Source organism: Zophobas morio, unplaced genomic scaffold, assembly GCF_036711695.1.
Source record: "Zophobas morio isolate AGI-343-1 ecotype UQ-CSIRO unplaced genomic scaffold, CSIRO_AGI_Zmor_V1 ptg000026l, whole genome shotgun sequence".
Lineage (NCBI taxonomy): Eukaryota > Metazoa > Arthropoda > Insecta > Coleoptera > Tenebrionidae > Zophobas > Zophobas morio.
Window position 1 is genome coordinate 12,087,379 of NW_026972131.1, and position 17,895 is coordinate 12,105,273.

At 33.4% G+C, this 17,895-nt stretch overlaps 2 protein-coding genes across 2 annotated transcripts in view; one reads left to right on the forward strand and one right to left on the reverse strand.

Moving 5' to 3' along the window:
- The window catches only part of LOC135136269 (guanylate cyclase 32E), a 130,914-nt gene that overhangs the window by 84,808 nt on the left and 28,211 nt on the right, over positions 1–17,895 (forward strand). The window contains exons 8-11 of the mRNA XM_064065477.1: positions 1,179–1,320; positions 2,283–2,373; positions 8,414–8,604; positions 8,661–8,840. Of these exons, the coding sequence (XP_063921547.1) occupies positions 1,179–1,320; positions 2,283–2,373; positions 8,414–8,604; positions 8,661–8,840 (604 nt within the window). The remainder of the gene's footprint in view (positions 1–1,178; positions 1,321–2,282; positions 2,374–8,413; positions 8,605–8,660; positions 8,841–17,895) is intronic.
- On the reverse strand, positions 1,398–2,289 carry LOC135136270 (uncharacterized). The gene is made up of 2 exons (XM_064065478.1): positions 1,873–2,289; positions 1,398–1,827 (listed from the first exon to the last, which is right to left on the reverse strand). The coding sequence occupies exons 1-2, from the start codon at positions 2,114–2,116 to the stop codon at positions 1,400–1,402; spliced, it is 672 nt and encodes a 223-aa protein (XP_063921548.1). The 5' UTR covers positions 2,117–2,289; the 3' UTR covers positions 1,398–1,399.

Sequence of the window (17,895 nt, forward strand, 5' to 3'; positions counted from 1 at the left end):
CAAGATTTCAATTATCAAAATTTCAACATTAATTTTCTTTCTAACTTTAAATATTTCATAGCACAAAGCTCGCAAATTTTTAAAGCTCCAAATTAAATCTTGAACTTTTCAACTTTTGGAACCTCGACATTAAAATGTTAACTGTTGAATTATATAATTTAGAAAATTTAATTTTCAAAATATCTAAGCTTCGACTTAAAGATTAAAATTTTTAAAATCGAAATTTCGAGAGTATTGTTAAAACTTCGGAATTTTAACATTAGCTTCGAGAATCTTCTCTTAATTTAAATTATTTAATAAGTTCGATTTTTTCCTTGTCTTTCAAATTTTGAAGGTCTGATTTTTTAGATATCAAAGCTCGATATTTTAAAATTTTTAAGTTCAAAAATAAAGAAAATATTTGGAAATTTAAGCTTTTTTAATCTCATAATTGCGACGTTAAACTTGAAGCTTCAAAATTTGAACTTTAGGTTTTTACAGAGCAAAATTGCTAAATGTTTAAAATTGTAAAGTTCGATATTAAAATGAAATCTTCAACTGGTCAAATGTCGGAACAAAAGCCAAATCTTGACGTTAAATATTTCCAAAAATTCGACTCCCAAAATTTTTAAGCTTGGAGAACTTAGAAAGTTTAAAAAACGCCAACTTTTCGGTATTTATCAGGTCAAAGGATTCCAAAACAAAGAGAAACAATTTATTTTATCGCACTTTATTTTTTGTCACACACGTACAATGAAAAATTGGATACATTGTGCACACTCTAGCCATTGAGATTTTCAGAACACCACAAAAAGTAAATTGTGTTCACCATATTTAGCTTGCGGCACAAAAAATGTGGAAGCAATTAGCTCGGAAGGTGAAACCGTCATTTGTCGCTCCTTTTTTTGGGTCAAACAAGAGTAATAAAATTAAGCGTTTAATTTTATCAAAATACACACATAAATTAAAAAAAAAAAGTATTTTAGAAAGTAAGCCAACCGGAGTTTAATTAATTTAGCGTAAACTACCCGTTCGAGAGATTCTTATTAATTTTTAAGCCTTCCATGCATATTAATCGGATTACTGCCCTAACTAGAACATAATTCGACCCGTAATTACCGCCCTGATCTAACACTATCTCATAACTAATGCATCTCATTTGAGCCGATATGCAACCAACCTAATCCTTCATTCAACAGATACATTGTTTACATGGACGAAAATGGGGACGCCGAAGGTAATTACACCCTCATCGCCCGTAAAACCTACAACGGAGACGAAGAATTCGGATTGTTCCCCGTCGGAATCTTCGCCCTAAAAAGATCCGACTCAAGATTACCGGTAAGTCCCATTCCGCAGTATAACTACAAAAAACTCAAAAATCGACCCCCTAAATTAAAAAAAAAAAACATCCGTCTGATTAAACACAACTCAGCCCTTCTTTCAAAGCAGTCGCCATCTTCGCCCTATATCTCCCTATCACATCGTCGACGCAGTTATTAGCCGCGTCCCTTATCTCTATCGTCCTGAAGTGTCCTTCTCTGTGCGCTTCGATGGCCCCTAATAACATCCTCTTAACCGGAGCCACGTCCTTGGCAATAACATCCTTGTAGCACGAAATCACCTGCAACCCCGGCTTGCGACTGCACGCATACAACGTATCCAGCAGCTCCTGCCCCCGCTGCGTCGCCGCCCCCGTGCTGTTCTTGAGAGTGAGCGAGTTGGCGGCGACGGCGTCCGCGGTTCCGCTCACGCACGCCTCCAGCTCCGCCGCTCCCAGGCGCGCCAGCTTCTCCATGTCGTGCTTGGACTCCAGCATGCAGACGGTGTTGCTGGTGAAGGTCATCCCTGAAACGGCGCTATGAAGACGGGATTTGGAGGGAAGCGACTTACTTGAAATTGAGAGTTGTTCGATCAAGCGGAGTTTGTCTTTGGCTCTTTCGACCATCTTGGTTACGTCGCTGACCACGGACGAGTCGGTGGAGTTGGCCTCCACGTCCACGAGGAGTTTGGCATGTTCGAAGACTTCCTGGACGTCGGTTAGGAGGTTTGCTTGCTCTTCTTTGGTGGGGATAACGTTGGAACTTACGGAGAAGAGGCCGCTGATGAAGAGGAGGGACATTTGGCAGGGTTGCATGGTTTCGATGGGCGGACTGGGGACTCGGTGGCGTTGGTTTTTTATTTATTAATGAGTCGGGAGGTGTGAGTGGAGAAGTGCTGAGTCGGTGTTTGTGTTTCATTGGAAGTCATGGACAAGGTTGTGGTTTGGTTTGGCACGTGATAATTGATGGGTTTGTTGGTAGGTTCTTCATATTACGGACACGATCGAGTGGGTGGCGGGGCAGCCGCCGATTGCGGCACCGTCGTGTGGATTTCGAGGGGAGAAGTGCATCAGTATGTATTACAATTTTATTTTCCTTTTTCCGATTTTTAAAGATTTCTAAGAAGTTCTAATCAAGACCATTGAAAAAATTTTTACTTTTAAAAAAGTAGTCTAAAAATTGCGAAAAAATTCACGGACGTAGACTTCGACATGCTGATTCCAACAATATAGTGTGTTGATGGTCACGGGGCAACACTTTCGAAAAAATCTGTACGAAATTCGAATTTTTGAAAATTTCTAAAAATTTCGATATTTTAACGGACGATTCTGGAAAAACGGTTGCAGTTATCAAAGAAACGAAACCGGAAATGAGTTCTTGAGCTCGAAATCTATAGGAAAATGTATTTAGTTAGGTTTCGAACATGTGAAATTTTGGCCGAAATTTGAAGAAGGGGGGACCATTGGAAAATTTTCACTTTTACAAAAGTTGTCTAAAAATTCTGAAAAAATTCAGAGACAGATCTCAACATGCTGATTCCAAAAATGTAGTGTGTTGATGGTCACGGATCAACACTTTCGAAAAATCAGTACGAAATGCGAATTTTTGAAAATTTCTAAAAATTTCGATATTTTAACGGACGATTCTGGAAAAACAGTTGCAGTTATCAAAGAAACGAAACCGGAAATGAGTTCTAGAGCTCGAAATCTATAGGAAAATGTATTTAGTTATGTTTCGAAAATGTGAAATTTTGGCCGAAATTTGAAGAAGGGGGGACCATTGGAAAATTTTCACTTTTTCAAAAGTTGTCGAAAAATTCTGAAAAAATTCAGACACATAGATCTCGACATGCTGATTCTAAAAATGTAGCATATCGATGGTCACGGAGCAACATTTTCGGAAGAATCGGGACGAAATGTAATTTTTTTTTTTATTTCTAAAAATTTCGATATTTTAACGGATGATTCTGGAAAAACGGTTGCAGTTATCAAAGAAACGAAACCGGAAATGAGTTCTAGAGCTCGAAATCTATAGGAAAATGTATTTAGTTAGGTTTCGAAAATGTGAAATTTTGGCCGAAATTTGAAGGACCATTGGAAAATTTTCGCTTTTACAAAAGTTGTCTAAAAATTCTGAAAAAATTCAGAGACATAGATCTCAACATGCTGATTCCAAAAATGTAGTGTGTTGATGGTCAGGGATCAACACTTTCGAAAAAATCAGTACGAAATGCGAATTTTTGAAAATTTCTAAAAATTTCGATATTTTAACGGACGATTCTGAAAAAACCGTTTCAGTTATCAAAGAAACGAAACCGGAAATGAGTTCTAGAGCTCGAAATCTATAGGAAAATGTATTTAGTTAGGTTTCGAAAATGTGAAATTTTGGCCGAAATTTGAAGGACCATTGGAAAATTTTCGCTTTTACAAAAGTTGTCTAAAAATTCTGAAAAAATTCAGACACATAGATCTCGACATGCTGATTCCAAAAATGTAGTGTGTTGATGGTCACGGATCAACACTTTCGAAAAAATCAGTACGAAATGCGAATTTTTGAAAATTTCTAAAAATTTCGATATTTTAACGGACGATTCTGGAAAAACAGTTGCAGTTATCAAAGAAACGAAACCGGAAATGAGTTCTAGAGCTCGAAATCTATAGGAAAATGTATTTAGTTAGGTTTCGAAAATGTGAAATTTTGGCCGAAATTTGAAGAAGGGGGACCATTGGAAAATTTTCACTTTTACAAAAGTTGTCTAAAAATTCTGAAAAAATTCAGACACATAGATCTGGACATGCTGATTCCAAAAATGTAATGTGTTGATGGTCACGGATCAACACTTTCGAAAAAATCAATACAAAATGCAAATTTTTGAAAATTTCTAAACATTTCGATATTTAAACGTTCGATTCCGTTAAAACGGTTGCCTTCATCAAAGAAACGAGACCGGAAATTAGTTCTAGAGCTCGAAATCTATAGGAAAATGTATTTAGTTAGGTTTCGAAACTGTGAAATTTTGGCCGAAATTTGAAGAAGGGGGGACCATTGGAAAATTTTCACTTTTACAAAAGTTGTCTAAAAATTCTGAAAAAATTCAGAGACATAGATCTCAACATGCTGATTCCAAAAATGTAGTGTATTGATGGTCAAGGATCAACACTTTCGAAAAAATCAATACGAAATGCGAATTTTTGAAAATTTGTAAAAATTTCGATATTTTAACGGACGATTCTGGAAAAACGGTTGCAGTTATCAAAGAAACGAAACCGGAAATGAGTTCTAGAGCTCGAAATCTATAGGAAAATATATTTAGTTAGGTTTCGAAAATGTGAAATTTTGGCCGAAATTTGAAGAAGGGGGGACCATTGGAAAATTTTCACTTTTAAAAAAGCTGTTTAAAAATTCTGAAAAAATTCAGAGACATAGATCTCAACATGCTGATTCCAAAAATGTAGTGTGTTAATGGTCACGGATCAACACTTTCGAAAAAATCAATACGAAATGCGAATTTTTGAAAATTTCTAAAAATTTCGATATTTTAACGGACGATTCTGGAAAAACGATTGCAGTTATCAAAGAAACGAAACCGGAAATGAGTTCTAGAGCTCGAAATCTATAGGAAAATGTATTTAGTTAGGTTTCGAAAATGTGAAATTTTGGCCGAAATTTGAAGAAGGGGGGACCATTGGAAAATTTTCACTTTTACAAAAGTTGTCTAAAAATTCTGAAAAAATTCAGAGACATAGATCTCCACATGCTGATTCCAAAAATGTAGTGTATTGATGGTCAAGGATCAACACTTTCGAAAAAATCAGTACGAAATGCGAATTTTTGAAAATTTGTAAAAATTTCGATATTTTAACGGACGATTCTGGAAAAACGGTTGCAGTTATCAAAGAAACGAAACCGGAAATGAGTTCTAGAGCTCGAAATCTATAGGAAAATATATTTAGTTAGGTTTCGAAAATGTGAAATTTTGGCCGAAATTTGAAGAAGGGGGGACCATTGGAAAATTTTCACTTTCACAAAAGTTGCCTAAAAATTCTGAAAAACATCAGACACATGGATCTCGACATGCTGATTCCAAAAATGTAATGTATTGATGGTCACGGATCAACACTTTCGAAAAAATCAGTACGAAATGCGAATTTTTGAAAATTTCTAAAACTTTCGATATTTTAACGGACGATTCTGGAAAAACGGTTGCAGTTATCAAAGAAACGAAACCGGAAATGAGTTCTAGAGCTCGAAATCTATAGGAAAATATATTTAGTTAGGTTTCGAAAATGTGAAATTTTGGCCGAAATTTGAAGAAGGAGGGACCATTGGAAAATTTTCACTTTTAAAAAAGTTGTCTAAAAATTCTGAAAAAATTCAGAGACATAGATCTCAACATGCTGATTCCAAAAATGTAGTGTGTTGATGGTCACGGATCAACACTTTCGAAAAAATCAGTACGAAATGCGAATTTTTGAAAATTTCTAAAAATTTCGATATTTTAACGGACGATTCTGGAAAAACGGTTGCAGTTATCAAAGAAACGAAGCCGGAAATGAGTTCTAGAGCTCGAAATCTATAGGAAAATGTATTTAGTTAGGTTTCGAAAATGTGAAATTTTGGCCGAAATTTGAAGAAGGGGGGACCATTGGAAAATTTTCACTTTTAAAAAAGTTGTCTAAAAATTCTGAAAAAATTCAGAGACATAGATCTCAACATGCTGATTCCAAAAATGTTGTGTGTTGATGGTCACGGATCAACCCTTTCGAAAGAATCAGTACGAAATGCGAATTTTTGAAAATTTCTAAAAATTTCGATATTTTAACGGACGATTCTGGAAAAACGGTCGCAGTTATCAAAGAAACGAAACCGGAAATGAGTTCTAGAACTCGAAATCTATAGGAAAATGTATTTAGTTAGGTTTCGAAAATGTGAAATTTTGGCCGAAATTTGAAGAAGGGGGGACCATTGGTAAATTTTCACTTTTACAAAAGTTGTCTAAAAATTCTGAAAAAATTCAGACACATAGATCTCGGCATGCTGATTCCAAAAATGTAATGTGTTGATGGTCAGGGATCAACACTTTCGAAAAAATCAGTACGAAATGCGAATTTTTGAAAATTTCTAAAAATTTCGATATTTTAACGGACGATTCGGGAAAAACGGTTGCAGTTATCAAAGAAACGAAACCGGAAATGAGTTCTAGAGCACGAAATCTATAGGAAAATGTATTTAATTAGGTTTCGAAAATGTGAAATTTTGGCCGAAATTTGAAGAAGGGGGGACCATTGGAAAATTTTCACTTTTACAAAAGTTGTCTAAAAATTCTGAAAAAATTCAGAGACATAGATCTCAACATGCTGATTCCAAAAATGTAGTTTGTTGATGGTCACGGATCAACACTTTCGAAAAAATCAGTACGAAATGCGAATTTTTGAAAATTTCTAAAAATTTCGATATTTTAACGGACGATTCTGGGAAAACAGTTGCAGTTATCATAGAAACGAAACCGGAAATGAGTTCTAGAGCTCGAAATCTATAGGAAAATGTATTTAGGTAGGTTTCGAAAATGTGAAATTTTGGCCGAAATTTGAAGAAGGAGGGACCATTGGAAAATTTTCACTTTTACAAAAGTTGTCTAAAAATTCTGAAAAAATTCAGAGACATAGATCTCAACATGCTGATTCCAAAAATGTAGTGTGTTGATGGTCACGGATCAACACTTTCGGAAAAATCAGTACGAAATGCGAATTTTTGAAAATTTCTAAAAATTACGATATTTCAATGTTCGATTCCGTGAAAACGGTTACAGTTACCAAAGAAACGATGCCGGAAGTGAGTTCTAGAGCTCGAAATCTACAAGAAAATGTGTTTAGTTGAGTTTCGAAAAAGTCAAAATTTGGCCGATTTTTGAAGAAGGGGGAACCATTGAAAAATTTCACTTTTAAAAAAGTGGTCTAAAAATTGCGAAAAAATTCAGGGACATAGACCTCGACATGCTGATTCCAAAAATATAGTGTGTTGATGGTCACAGAGCAACACTTTCGAAAAAATCAATGCGAAATGCGAATTTTTGAAAATTTCTAAAAATTTCGATATTTCAGCGTTCGATTCCGGAAAACGGTTACAGTTATCAAAGAAACGATGCCGGAAGTGAGTTCTAGAGCTCGAAATCCACAAGAAAATGTATATGTTAGGTTTCGAAACTGTGAAATTTTGGCCGAAATCACTCACTTTCGAAAAAATCAGTACGAAATGCGAATTTTTGAAAATTTCAAAAAAATTCTATATTTCAACAGGATAAAGTTCTTTAACACACATAATTCTTTGGAGATTAGGAATTTGAAGTTGTTCTTGCGAACAAAAAAAATAAAAATTTTAGAAATCAAACTGGATTAATTTCTGGATTGGACAGAATTCTTTGTAGAATATCAATTTGAAGGTAGCGTATGTAAATAACGGAGAAAATGGGAAAATAGATTTTTTTTACATTACAAACCTAATGTTTTTTTTTGCGATAACTGCGTAAATTACTAAAAAAATTGAAGAAAATAATTTCCAAGAAATAAAAAAAAATTGAAATGGTCACGACTGAACCAAAAAACTTAAGGAAAGCAAAAAAATTTTTTACTTACAATTACTTACAATCACATAATATAATTTTTCAGCTATTTCCGCGTATTCAAACGTTTCCCCAACAAAATCCGAAAAATAACGAAAATTTGAAATGAAAGCTTGTTTACAATTATTAAAGAAATGTAAATTACCCATCTCGTTTATTTATTCCCAAATGATATCGCGACCCTCATCATCAACTTTGTTTACAGAACAACTTTTATTAATCCTGTCAGTTTAGAAAGTAGCAAAACATTCCACTCATTCCCGTTAAAATTCGCCCGTTTCTTCTCAGATTTGCTTGACTGGAATTCACGCAAATTTAAAATAACTCGATTAACACCCCAAAAAAAAATAAATGGGTTACCGTATTGTCGAAACCGCGACACTCTGTTACAATGATGCGCGATTTCCCCAAATTGAAACTTTAATAGCTCCGGCGATTACTCCACTCGTATCAGCCCCGTCGTAATTGCTCTCTAATTAATTTTTCCGATAAGCCCACACCATGGAAATAACAAGCGGCGTGACCGGAGGAATCTTCCTCGTCATTCTCATAATCTCGCTCGTCCTCTATCGCAACTGGAAATATGAACAGGAACTCGATAGCCTTTTATGGAAAGTAGACTTCAAAGACATCCAGATCAATGAGGAACCCAACTCCAACTCCCTCGGCACTAAAATAACCCGCGTGAGTGTAAACTCTGTTTGCCCAAGTACATAAACTTTTTCATTATTCTATTTCAGTCGATCCATCCCCTGATAAGGACGAGCCAAGTGTCGCTTAGCTCCAACCCCGACGCGGATTTCCGATACTCGACGATCTTCACCCAGATCGGCATCTACAAGGGCCGAGTCTTCGCGATCAAGAAGGTCCACAAGAAGTCCATCGACATCACCAGGGAGATGAAGAAGGAATTAAAAATGGTGAGGCTTTGCTTTAAAAATAATGTATTCATTGTTCGCTTTGGAGGGCTTTATCCATTATTAAGCACCCTCTTTATGAATTTAAACGGTGTTTTTAACTTTAGTCAAGCGCTCCGAAGTTTTAATTTATATTCATTAGACTTGCGATTCGGATTTTACTTGTCGCTTTATTTCCGTGTAATTTGGGGGTATTATGGCTTCATTTAAAACGGGACTAAGGGATGATAGAGTGTAGATTTTGGGGCTCGATTTACTCAAAGCACTAACCTGGAGCAGATTGGAGGGGCCTTGTTTTGGCAGCGTTTAGTTTATATGTTTACTATTTTGGTGGACATATTTCATCTGGTGACGGTTATGCGATAAGACCGCCGACCACGGGCTGAGGCAACAGAATTAAATGCAAATTGGGATAGTTTTCCGAATTTCAGTGCAACAAAGCGGAAAATGCGGGCAGCTTAAATAAATCCTGGCGATTATTAATAAATATTTTTATTATTTTCGTTATATTACTTTGAATATTATTTTTGTATTCGCACGATTCGGTGGTTAGAATTGATTATTGTTCAAGGTTGCGGAAACTTCGTAAAAATAACTGCTATAAATGCTGTTCGTGTATTTCTTATCAGATAGTTTCTCGAGGAACTATTTATTATTAATCGACGTACCATGAAATAAATAAATTTTTTATTAAAGTATTAAAAACATTATTTTCAAGCAGATTTATTTTATGATCATAAAATTGCGGACATTAAAATGATAAGTCCATACGACAAGTAATTTTCGACATATTCGATTTGAAAGTTAATTTTTTAAAACATTTCAAAAATTACTCTATTTCATTTTGGCGATTTTGGACAAATGACAGGAATTTGCAAACAACTGGAGCCCAAAAAGACTTGAAAGGAAATCAATAGAAGAAACTCCTATGTTAAAAATGTCAAAAGACCTCAAAAAAATGTCAAAAATTTCATGGGGAAGTTTTGAAAAACTAGGTGGCCAAAAATTACGAAAAAAATCGTGTGTATGCAGTTATGATGATATAATATGAGCGAATAATCTTAAATTGATATGACAACTGATTTTCGAAATATTCGACTTCAAAGTAAATTTTTTGAAAAATTTCAAAAATAGCCTTATTTTATTTTCGCGATTTTGGCCAAATGACAAAATTTTTCGAAGAACCGAAGCTTTAGAGCACCTCAGGAGATCGAAATCGACAAAAAATCTCCTTTGCTAAATTTCGATAGAGCTCGTAGAAAAGTCAAAAATTTCGTAGATTATAGATATTGAAAAACTGAGCAGTTCCTGATGTTGCCTAAAAATCACAAAAAATTCTGAGAGATCATTTTTTGAGAATTAAATCCAAAAATATTAAATGTAGGTGATTCTGGTCCAAGACTAGGTGCTATCATCGAAAATTCAGGAGCAATCGTGGCATTTTTGCTGAAGAGATTACTATAACAATTTTGGAAAAACTATGTTTTCGAAAATTATGAAAAAAATCATGTGTACGCAGTTATAATGATACAATATGAGCGAATAATCTTAAGTGAATATGACAACCGATTTTGAAAATATTCGATTTCAAAGTCAATTTTTTGCAAAGTCTCAAAATTTGACAAATTTTATTTTGGCGATTTTGAACAAGTGACAAATTTTCGAAGAACTGAAGCCGTAGAACACATCAGGGGATCGAAATCAACAAAAAATCTCTTTTGGTAAATTTCGAAAATGCTCGAAAATAGGTCAAAAAGTTCATAGGGGAAATATTCAAAAATTGAGCATTTCGCGACGTTGCAAAAAACTCACGAAAAATACCTGCGAGATGCATTTTTAGTAGTTAAATTCAAAAATATGAAATGTGTTTCGTCCCGATCCAAGATTACACGATATCATGGAAAATTCAGGAGCAATCGTGGTATTTTTGTTAAAGATGTTTCTATAAGAATTTGGGGAAAACTGGATGGCCAAAAATTATGAAAAAAATCGTCTACACGTAATTGTAATGATACATAAAGAGAAAATAATCCTAAGTGGATATGACAACTGATTTTCGAAATATTCAAATCCAAAGTCAATTTTTTGAAGTCTCAAATTCTGACAAATTTTATTTTGGCGATTTTGAACAAGTGACAGAAATTTTCGGAGAACTGAAGCCGTAGAACACATCAAGGGATCGAAATTAACAAAAAATCTCCTTTGGTAAATTTCGAAAATACTCGAAAATATCAAAAATTTCACAGGGGAAATATTCAAAAATTGAGCATTTCGCGACGTTGCCTAAAAATTCACGAAAAATACCTGCGAGATGAACTTTTAGTAGTTAAATCGAAAAATCGAAAAATATGAAATGTGTTTCGTCCCGATCCAAGATTAGACGCTATCACGGAAAATTTAGGAGCAATCGTGGTATTTTTGTTAAAAATGTTTCTATAAGAATTTGGGAAAAACTGGGTGGCCAAAAATTATGAAAAAAATCGTCTACACGTAATTGTAATGATACAATAAGAGAAAATAATCCTAAGTGGATATGACAACTGATTTTCGAAATATTCGAGTTCAAAGTCAATTTTGAGAAAAGTCCCAAATTCTGACAAATTTTATTTTGGCGATTTTGAACAAGTAACAGAAATCTTCGGAGAACTGAAGCCGTAGAACACATCAAGGGATCGAAATTAACAAAAAATCTCCTTTGGTAAATTTCGAAAATACTCGAAAATGGGTCAAAAATTTCATAGGGGAAATATTCAAAAACTGAGCATTTCGCGACGTTGCAAAAAACTCACGAAAAATACCTGCGAGATGCATTTTTAGTAGTTAAATTCAAAAATATGAAATGTGTTTCGTCCCGATGCAAAATTAGACGCTATCATGGAAAATTCAGGAGCAATCGTGGTATTTTTGTTAAAGACGTTTCTATAAGAATCTGGGAAAACCTGGGTGGCCAAAAAATATGAAAAAAATCGTCTACACGTAGTTGTAATGATGCAATAAGAGAAAATAATCCTAAGTGGATATGACAACTGATTTTCGAAATATTCGATTTCAAAGTCAATATTTTGAAAAGTCTCAAAATTTGACAAATTTTATTTTGGCGATTTTGAACAAGTGACAGAAATTTTCGGAGAACTGAAGACATAGAACACATCAGGGTATCGAAATCAACAAAAAATCTCCTTTGGTAAATTTCGAAAATGCTCGAAAATAGGTCAAAATTTTCATAGGGTAGATATTAAAAAATTGAGAATTTCGCAACGTTACGTAAAAATTCCAAAAAAATTCTGGGAGATGAATTTTGAGGAGCCAAGTTCAAAAATATGAAATGTAGTCAGTTCCGGTCCAAGATTAGACACTATCATCGAAAATTCTAAAGCAATCGTGGCGTTATAGTTAAAGAGATAACTATAAGAATTTTGGAAAAACTGGGTGGCCAAAAATTATGAAAAAAATCATGTATACACAGTTATAAAGGTCACAATGAGAAAAAATAATCCTAAGTCGATATGCCAACTGATTTTCGAAACCTTCGATTTCAAAGTAAATTTTTTGAAAAATCTTAAAAATCGCCTTATTTCATTTTGGTGATTTTGAAAAATTTACAGGAATTTTAGAAGAACTGAAGCATTGAAAAAGGACTTCAGAAGATCGAGCTCAATAGAAAATCTCTTTTGTTAAATTTGGAAATTACTAGAGAAGAAAAGTCAAAAATTTCATAGGGGAGGTATTGAAAAATTGACCATTTCACGTCGTTACCTAAAAATAAAAAAAAACATTTTGGGACATAAATTTTTAGGACCTAAATCGAAAATTATGCAATATAGATGGTCCCGATCCAAGATTAGTCGTAATTCAGGAGTATTAGTATCATTTTTGTTAAAGAGATCACTACTAGGATTCTGGAGAAAACGGGAGCTTAAAAATTACAAAAAAAATTGTGTGTACACTGTTATGATGACACAATAAGAGAAAATAATCCTAAGCTGATCTGACAACTGATTTTCAAAATATTCGGTTTCAAATTCAATTTTTTTAAAAATCTCAAAAATTGCCTCATTTCATTTTGACAATTTTGAAAAAACTACAGGAATTTTAGATGAGCTGAAGCATTAAAGGACTTCAGGGGATCGAAAACAACAAAAAAATGTTTTTTACTAAATTTCGAGAGAGCTCGAAGAAAGATCAAAATTGAAATATAGAGAATTTCGCGACCTTGCGTAAAAATTCACAAAAAATTCTGGAAGATGAATTTTGAAGGCCTGAATTCAAAAATATGAAATTTAGGTGATTCCGGTCCAGAATTAGACGCCATCATCGACAATTCAGGAGCAATCATGGGATTTTTGTTAAATAGGTAACCATAAGAATTCTGGAAAAACTGGGTGACGAAATATTATGAAAAAAATTGTGTGCACGCAGACAGGACGACACAGTAAGAAAAAATAATGCCAAGTCGATATGATAATTGGTTTTCGAAATATTCGGTGACAAAGTCAAATTTTTGAAAAATCTCAAAAATTTCCTTATTTCATTTTGAGGATTTTGGACAAATGACAGGAATTTGCGAAAAACTGAAGCCGTAAAAACTTCAGGGAATAGAAATGAACAAAAATATCTCCTTCACTAAATTTCGAAAGAACTCGAAGAAAGATAAAAAATCTCTTAAGGGAGATATTGAAAAATTGAGAATTTCGCAACGTTGCGTAAAAATTCCGAAAAATTTCTAGGAGATGAATTTTGAGGAGCCAAGTTCAAAAATATGAAATATAGTCAGTTCCGGTCCAAGATTAGACACTCTCATCGAAAATTCTGAAGCAATCGTGGCGTTATTGTTAAAGAGATAACTATAAGAATTTTGGAAAAACTGGGTGGCCAAAAATTATGAAAATAATCGTGTGTACGCAGTTATGATGACACAATAAGAAAAAATAATCCTAAATCGATCTGCCAACTGATTTTCGAAATCTTTTATTTCAAAGTAAATGTTTTGAAAAATCTTTAAAATCGCCCTATTTCATTTTGGTGATTTTGAAAAAATTATAGGAATTTTAGAAGAACCGAAACATTAAAGGACTTCAGGAGGTCGAGCTCAATAGAAAATCTCTGTTGTTAAATTTGGAAATTACTAAAGAAGAAAAGTCAAAAATTTCATAGGGGAGGTATTGAAAAATTCAGCATTTTGCGTAGTTACCTAAAAATTAAAAAAAAAAAATTCTGGGACATAAATTTTAAGGAGCTAAATCCAAAAATATGTAATATAGATGGTCCCGGTCCAAGATTAGGCGTAATCATGGGAAATTCAGGAGTATTAGTGTCATTTTTGTTAAAGAGATTACTAGTAGGATTTTGGAAAAAGCGGGAGCTTAAAAATTACGAATAAAATTGTGTGTACACAGTTATGATGACACAATAAGAGAAAATAATCCTAAGCTGATCTGACAACTGATTTTCTAAATATTCGGTTTCAAATTCATTTTTTTTAACAAATCTCAAAAATTGCCTTATTTCATTTTGACAATTTTGAAAAAACTACAGGAATTTTAGAAGAGCTGAAGCATTAAAGGACTTAAGGGGATCGAAATCAACAAAAAAATCTTTTTTACTAAATTTCGAGAGAGCTCGAAGAAAGATCAAATGTTTCATAAGGGAGGAAATGAAATATAGAGAATTTCGCGACCTTGCGTAAAAATTCACAAAAAATTCTGGTAGATGAATTTTGAAGGCCTGAATTCAAAAATATGAAATTTAGGTGATTCCGGTCCAGAATTAGACGCCATCATCGACAATTCAGGAGCAATCATGGGATTTTTGTTAAATAGGTAACCATAAGAATTCTGGAAAAACTGGGTGACGAAATATTATGAAAAAAAATTGTGTGCACGCAGACAGGACGACACAGTAAGAAAAAATAATGCCAAGTCGATATGATAATTGGTTTTCGAAATATTCGGTGACAAAGTCAAATTTTTGAAAAATCTCAAAAATTTCCTTATTTCATTTTGAGGATTTTGGACAAATGACAGGAATTTGCGAAAAACTGAAGCCGTAAAAACTTCAGGGAATAGAAATGAACAAAAATATCTCCTTCACTAAATTTCGAAAGAACTCGAAGAAAGATAAAAAATTTCTTTAGGGAGATATTGAAAAATTGAGAATTTCGCAACGTTGCGTAAAAATTCCGAAAAACTTCTAGGAGATGAATTTTGAGGAGCCAAGTTCAAAAATATGAAATATAGTCGGTTCCGGTCCAAGATTAGACACTCTCATCGAAAATTCTGAAGCAATCGTGGCGTTATTGTTAAAGAGATAACTATAAGAATTTTGGAAAAACTGGGTGGCCAAAAATTATGAAAATAATAGTGTGTACGCAGTTATGATGACACAATAAGAAAAAATAATCCTAAATCGATCTGCCAACTGGTTTTCGAAATCTTCGATTTCAAAGTAAATTTTTTGAAAAATCTTTAAAATCGCCCTATTTCATTTTGGTGATTTTGAAAAAATTATAGGAATTTTAGAAGAACCGAAACATTAAAGGACTTCAGGAGATCGAGCTCAATAGAAAACCTCTTTTGTTAAATTTGGAAATTACTAGAGAAGAAAAGTCAAAAATTTCATAAGGGTGGCCAAAAATTGAAAAATTGAGCATTTCGTGTCGTTACCTAAAAATTAAAAAAAATATTCTGGGACATAAATTTTAAGGAGCTAAATCCAAAAATATGAAATATAGATGGTCCCGGTCCAAGATTAGGCGTAATCATGGGAAATTCAGGAGTATTAGTGTCATTTTTGTTACAGAGATTACTAGTAGGATTTTGGAAAAAGCGGGAGCTTAAAAATTACGAAAAAAATTGTGTGTGCAGTTATGATGACACATTAAAAGAAAATAATCCTAAGCTGATCTGACAACTAATTTTCAAAATATTCGGTTTCAAATTCAATTTTTTAAAAAATCTCAAAAATTGCCTTATTTCATTTTGACGATTTTGAAAAAACTACAGGAATTTTAGAAGAACTGAAGCATTAAAGGACTTCAGGGGATCGAAATCAACAAAAAAATCTTTTTTACTAAATTTCGAGAGAGCTCGAAGAAAGACCAAAAGTTTCATAAGGGAGGAATTGAAATATAGAGAATTTCGCGACCTTGCGTAAAAATTCACAAAAAATTCTGGAAGATGAATTTTGAAGGCCTGATTTCAAAAATATGAAATTTAGGTGATTCCGGTCCAGAATTAGACGCCATCATCGACAATTCAGGAGCAATCATGGGATTTTTGTTAAATAGGTAACCATAAGAATTCTGGAAAAACTGGGTGACGAAATATTATGAAAAAAATTGTGTGCACGCAGTCAGGACGACACAGTAAGAGAAAATAATGCCAGGTCGATATGATAATTGGTTTTCGAAATATTCGGTATCACACTCAAATTTTTGAAAAATCTCAAAAATTTCCTTATTTCATTTTGTGGATTTTGGACAAATGACAGGAATTTGCGAAAAACTGAAGCCGTAAAAACTTCAGGGAATAGAAATGAACAAAAATATCTCCTTCACTAAATTTCGAAACAACTCGAAGAAAGATAAAAAATCTCTTAAGGGAGATATTGAAAAATTGAGAATTTCGCAACGTTGCGTAAAAATTCCGAAAAACTTCTAGGAGATGAATTTTGAGGAGCCAAGTTCAAAAATATGAAATGTAGTCGGTTTCGATCAAAGATTAGACACTATCATCGAAAATTCTGAAGCAATCGTGGCGTTATTGTTAAAGAGATAACTATAAGAATTTTGGAAAAACTGGGTGGCCAAAAATTATGAAAATAATAGTGTGTACGCAGTTATGATGACACAATAAGAAAAAATAACCTAAATCGATCTGCCAACTGGTTTTCGAAATCTTCGATTTCAAAGTAATTTTTTTGAAAAATCTTTAAAATCGCCCTATTTCATTTTGGTGATTTTGAAAAAATTATAGGAATTTTAGAAGAACCGAAACATTAAAGGACTTCAGGAGGTCGAACTCAATAGAAAATCTCAATTGTTAAATTTGGAAATTACTAAAGAAGAAAAGTCAAAAATTTCATAGGGGAGGTATTGAAAAATTGAGCATTTTGCGTAGTTACCTAAAAATTAAAAAAAAAAAAATTCTGGGACATAAATTTTAAGGAGCTAAATCCAAAAATATGTAATATAGATGGTCCCGGTCCAAGATTAGGCGTAATCATGGGAAATTCAGGAGTATTAGTGTCATTTTTGTTAAAAAGATTACTAGTAGGATTTTGGAAAAAGCGGGAGCTTAAAAATTACGAAAAAAATTATGTGTACACAGTTATGATGACAGTAAAAGAAAATAATCCTAAGCTGATCTGACAACTAATTTTCAAAATATTCGGTTTCAAATTCAATTTTTTAAAAAACATCAAAAATTGGCCTCATTTCATTTTGACAATTTTGAAAAAACTACAGGAATTTTAGAAGAGCTGAAGCATTAAAGGACTTCAGGCGATCGAAATCAACAAAAAAATCTTTTTTACTAAATTTCGAGAGAGCTCGAAGAAAGATCAAAAGTTTCATAAGGGAGGAATTGAAATATAGAATTTCGCGACCTTGCGTAAAAATTCACAAAAAATTCTGGAAGATGAAGTTTGAAGGCCTGAATTCAAAAATATGAAATTTAGGTGATTCCGGTCCAGAATTAGACGCCATCATCGACAATTCAGGAGCAATCATGGGATTTTTGTTAAATAGGTAACCATAAGAATTCTGGAAAAACTGGGTGACGAAATATTATGAAAAAAATTGTGTGCACGCAGACAGGACGACACAGTAAGAAAAAATAATGCCAAGTCGATATGATAATTGGTTTTCGAAATATTCGGTGACAAAGTCAAATTTTTGAAAAATCTCAAAAATTTCCTTATTTCATTTTGTAGATTTTGGACAAATGAGAGGAATTTGCGAAAAACTGAAGCCGTAAAAACTTCAGAGAATAGAAATGAACAAAAATATCTCCTTCACTAAATTTCGAAACAACTCGAAGAAAGATAAAAAATCTCTTAA

What these genes read in the sequence shown, in the direction of transcription:
- LOC135136270 (XM_064065478.1), bottom strand. Translation starts at nt 2,116, where the DNA reads ATGCAACCCTGCCAAATGTCCCTCCTCTTCATCAGCGGCCTCTTCTCC. An exon ending in CGAACAACTCTCAATTTCAA is followed by an intron (nt 1,828 to 1,872) that starts GTAAGTCGCTTC and finishes GCGCCGTTTCAG; the next exon opens with GGATGACCTTCACCAGCAAC.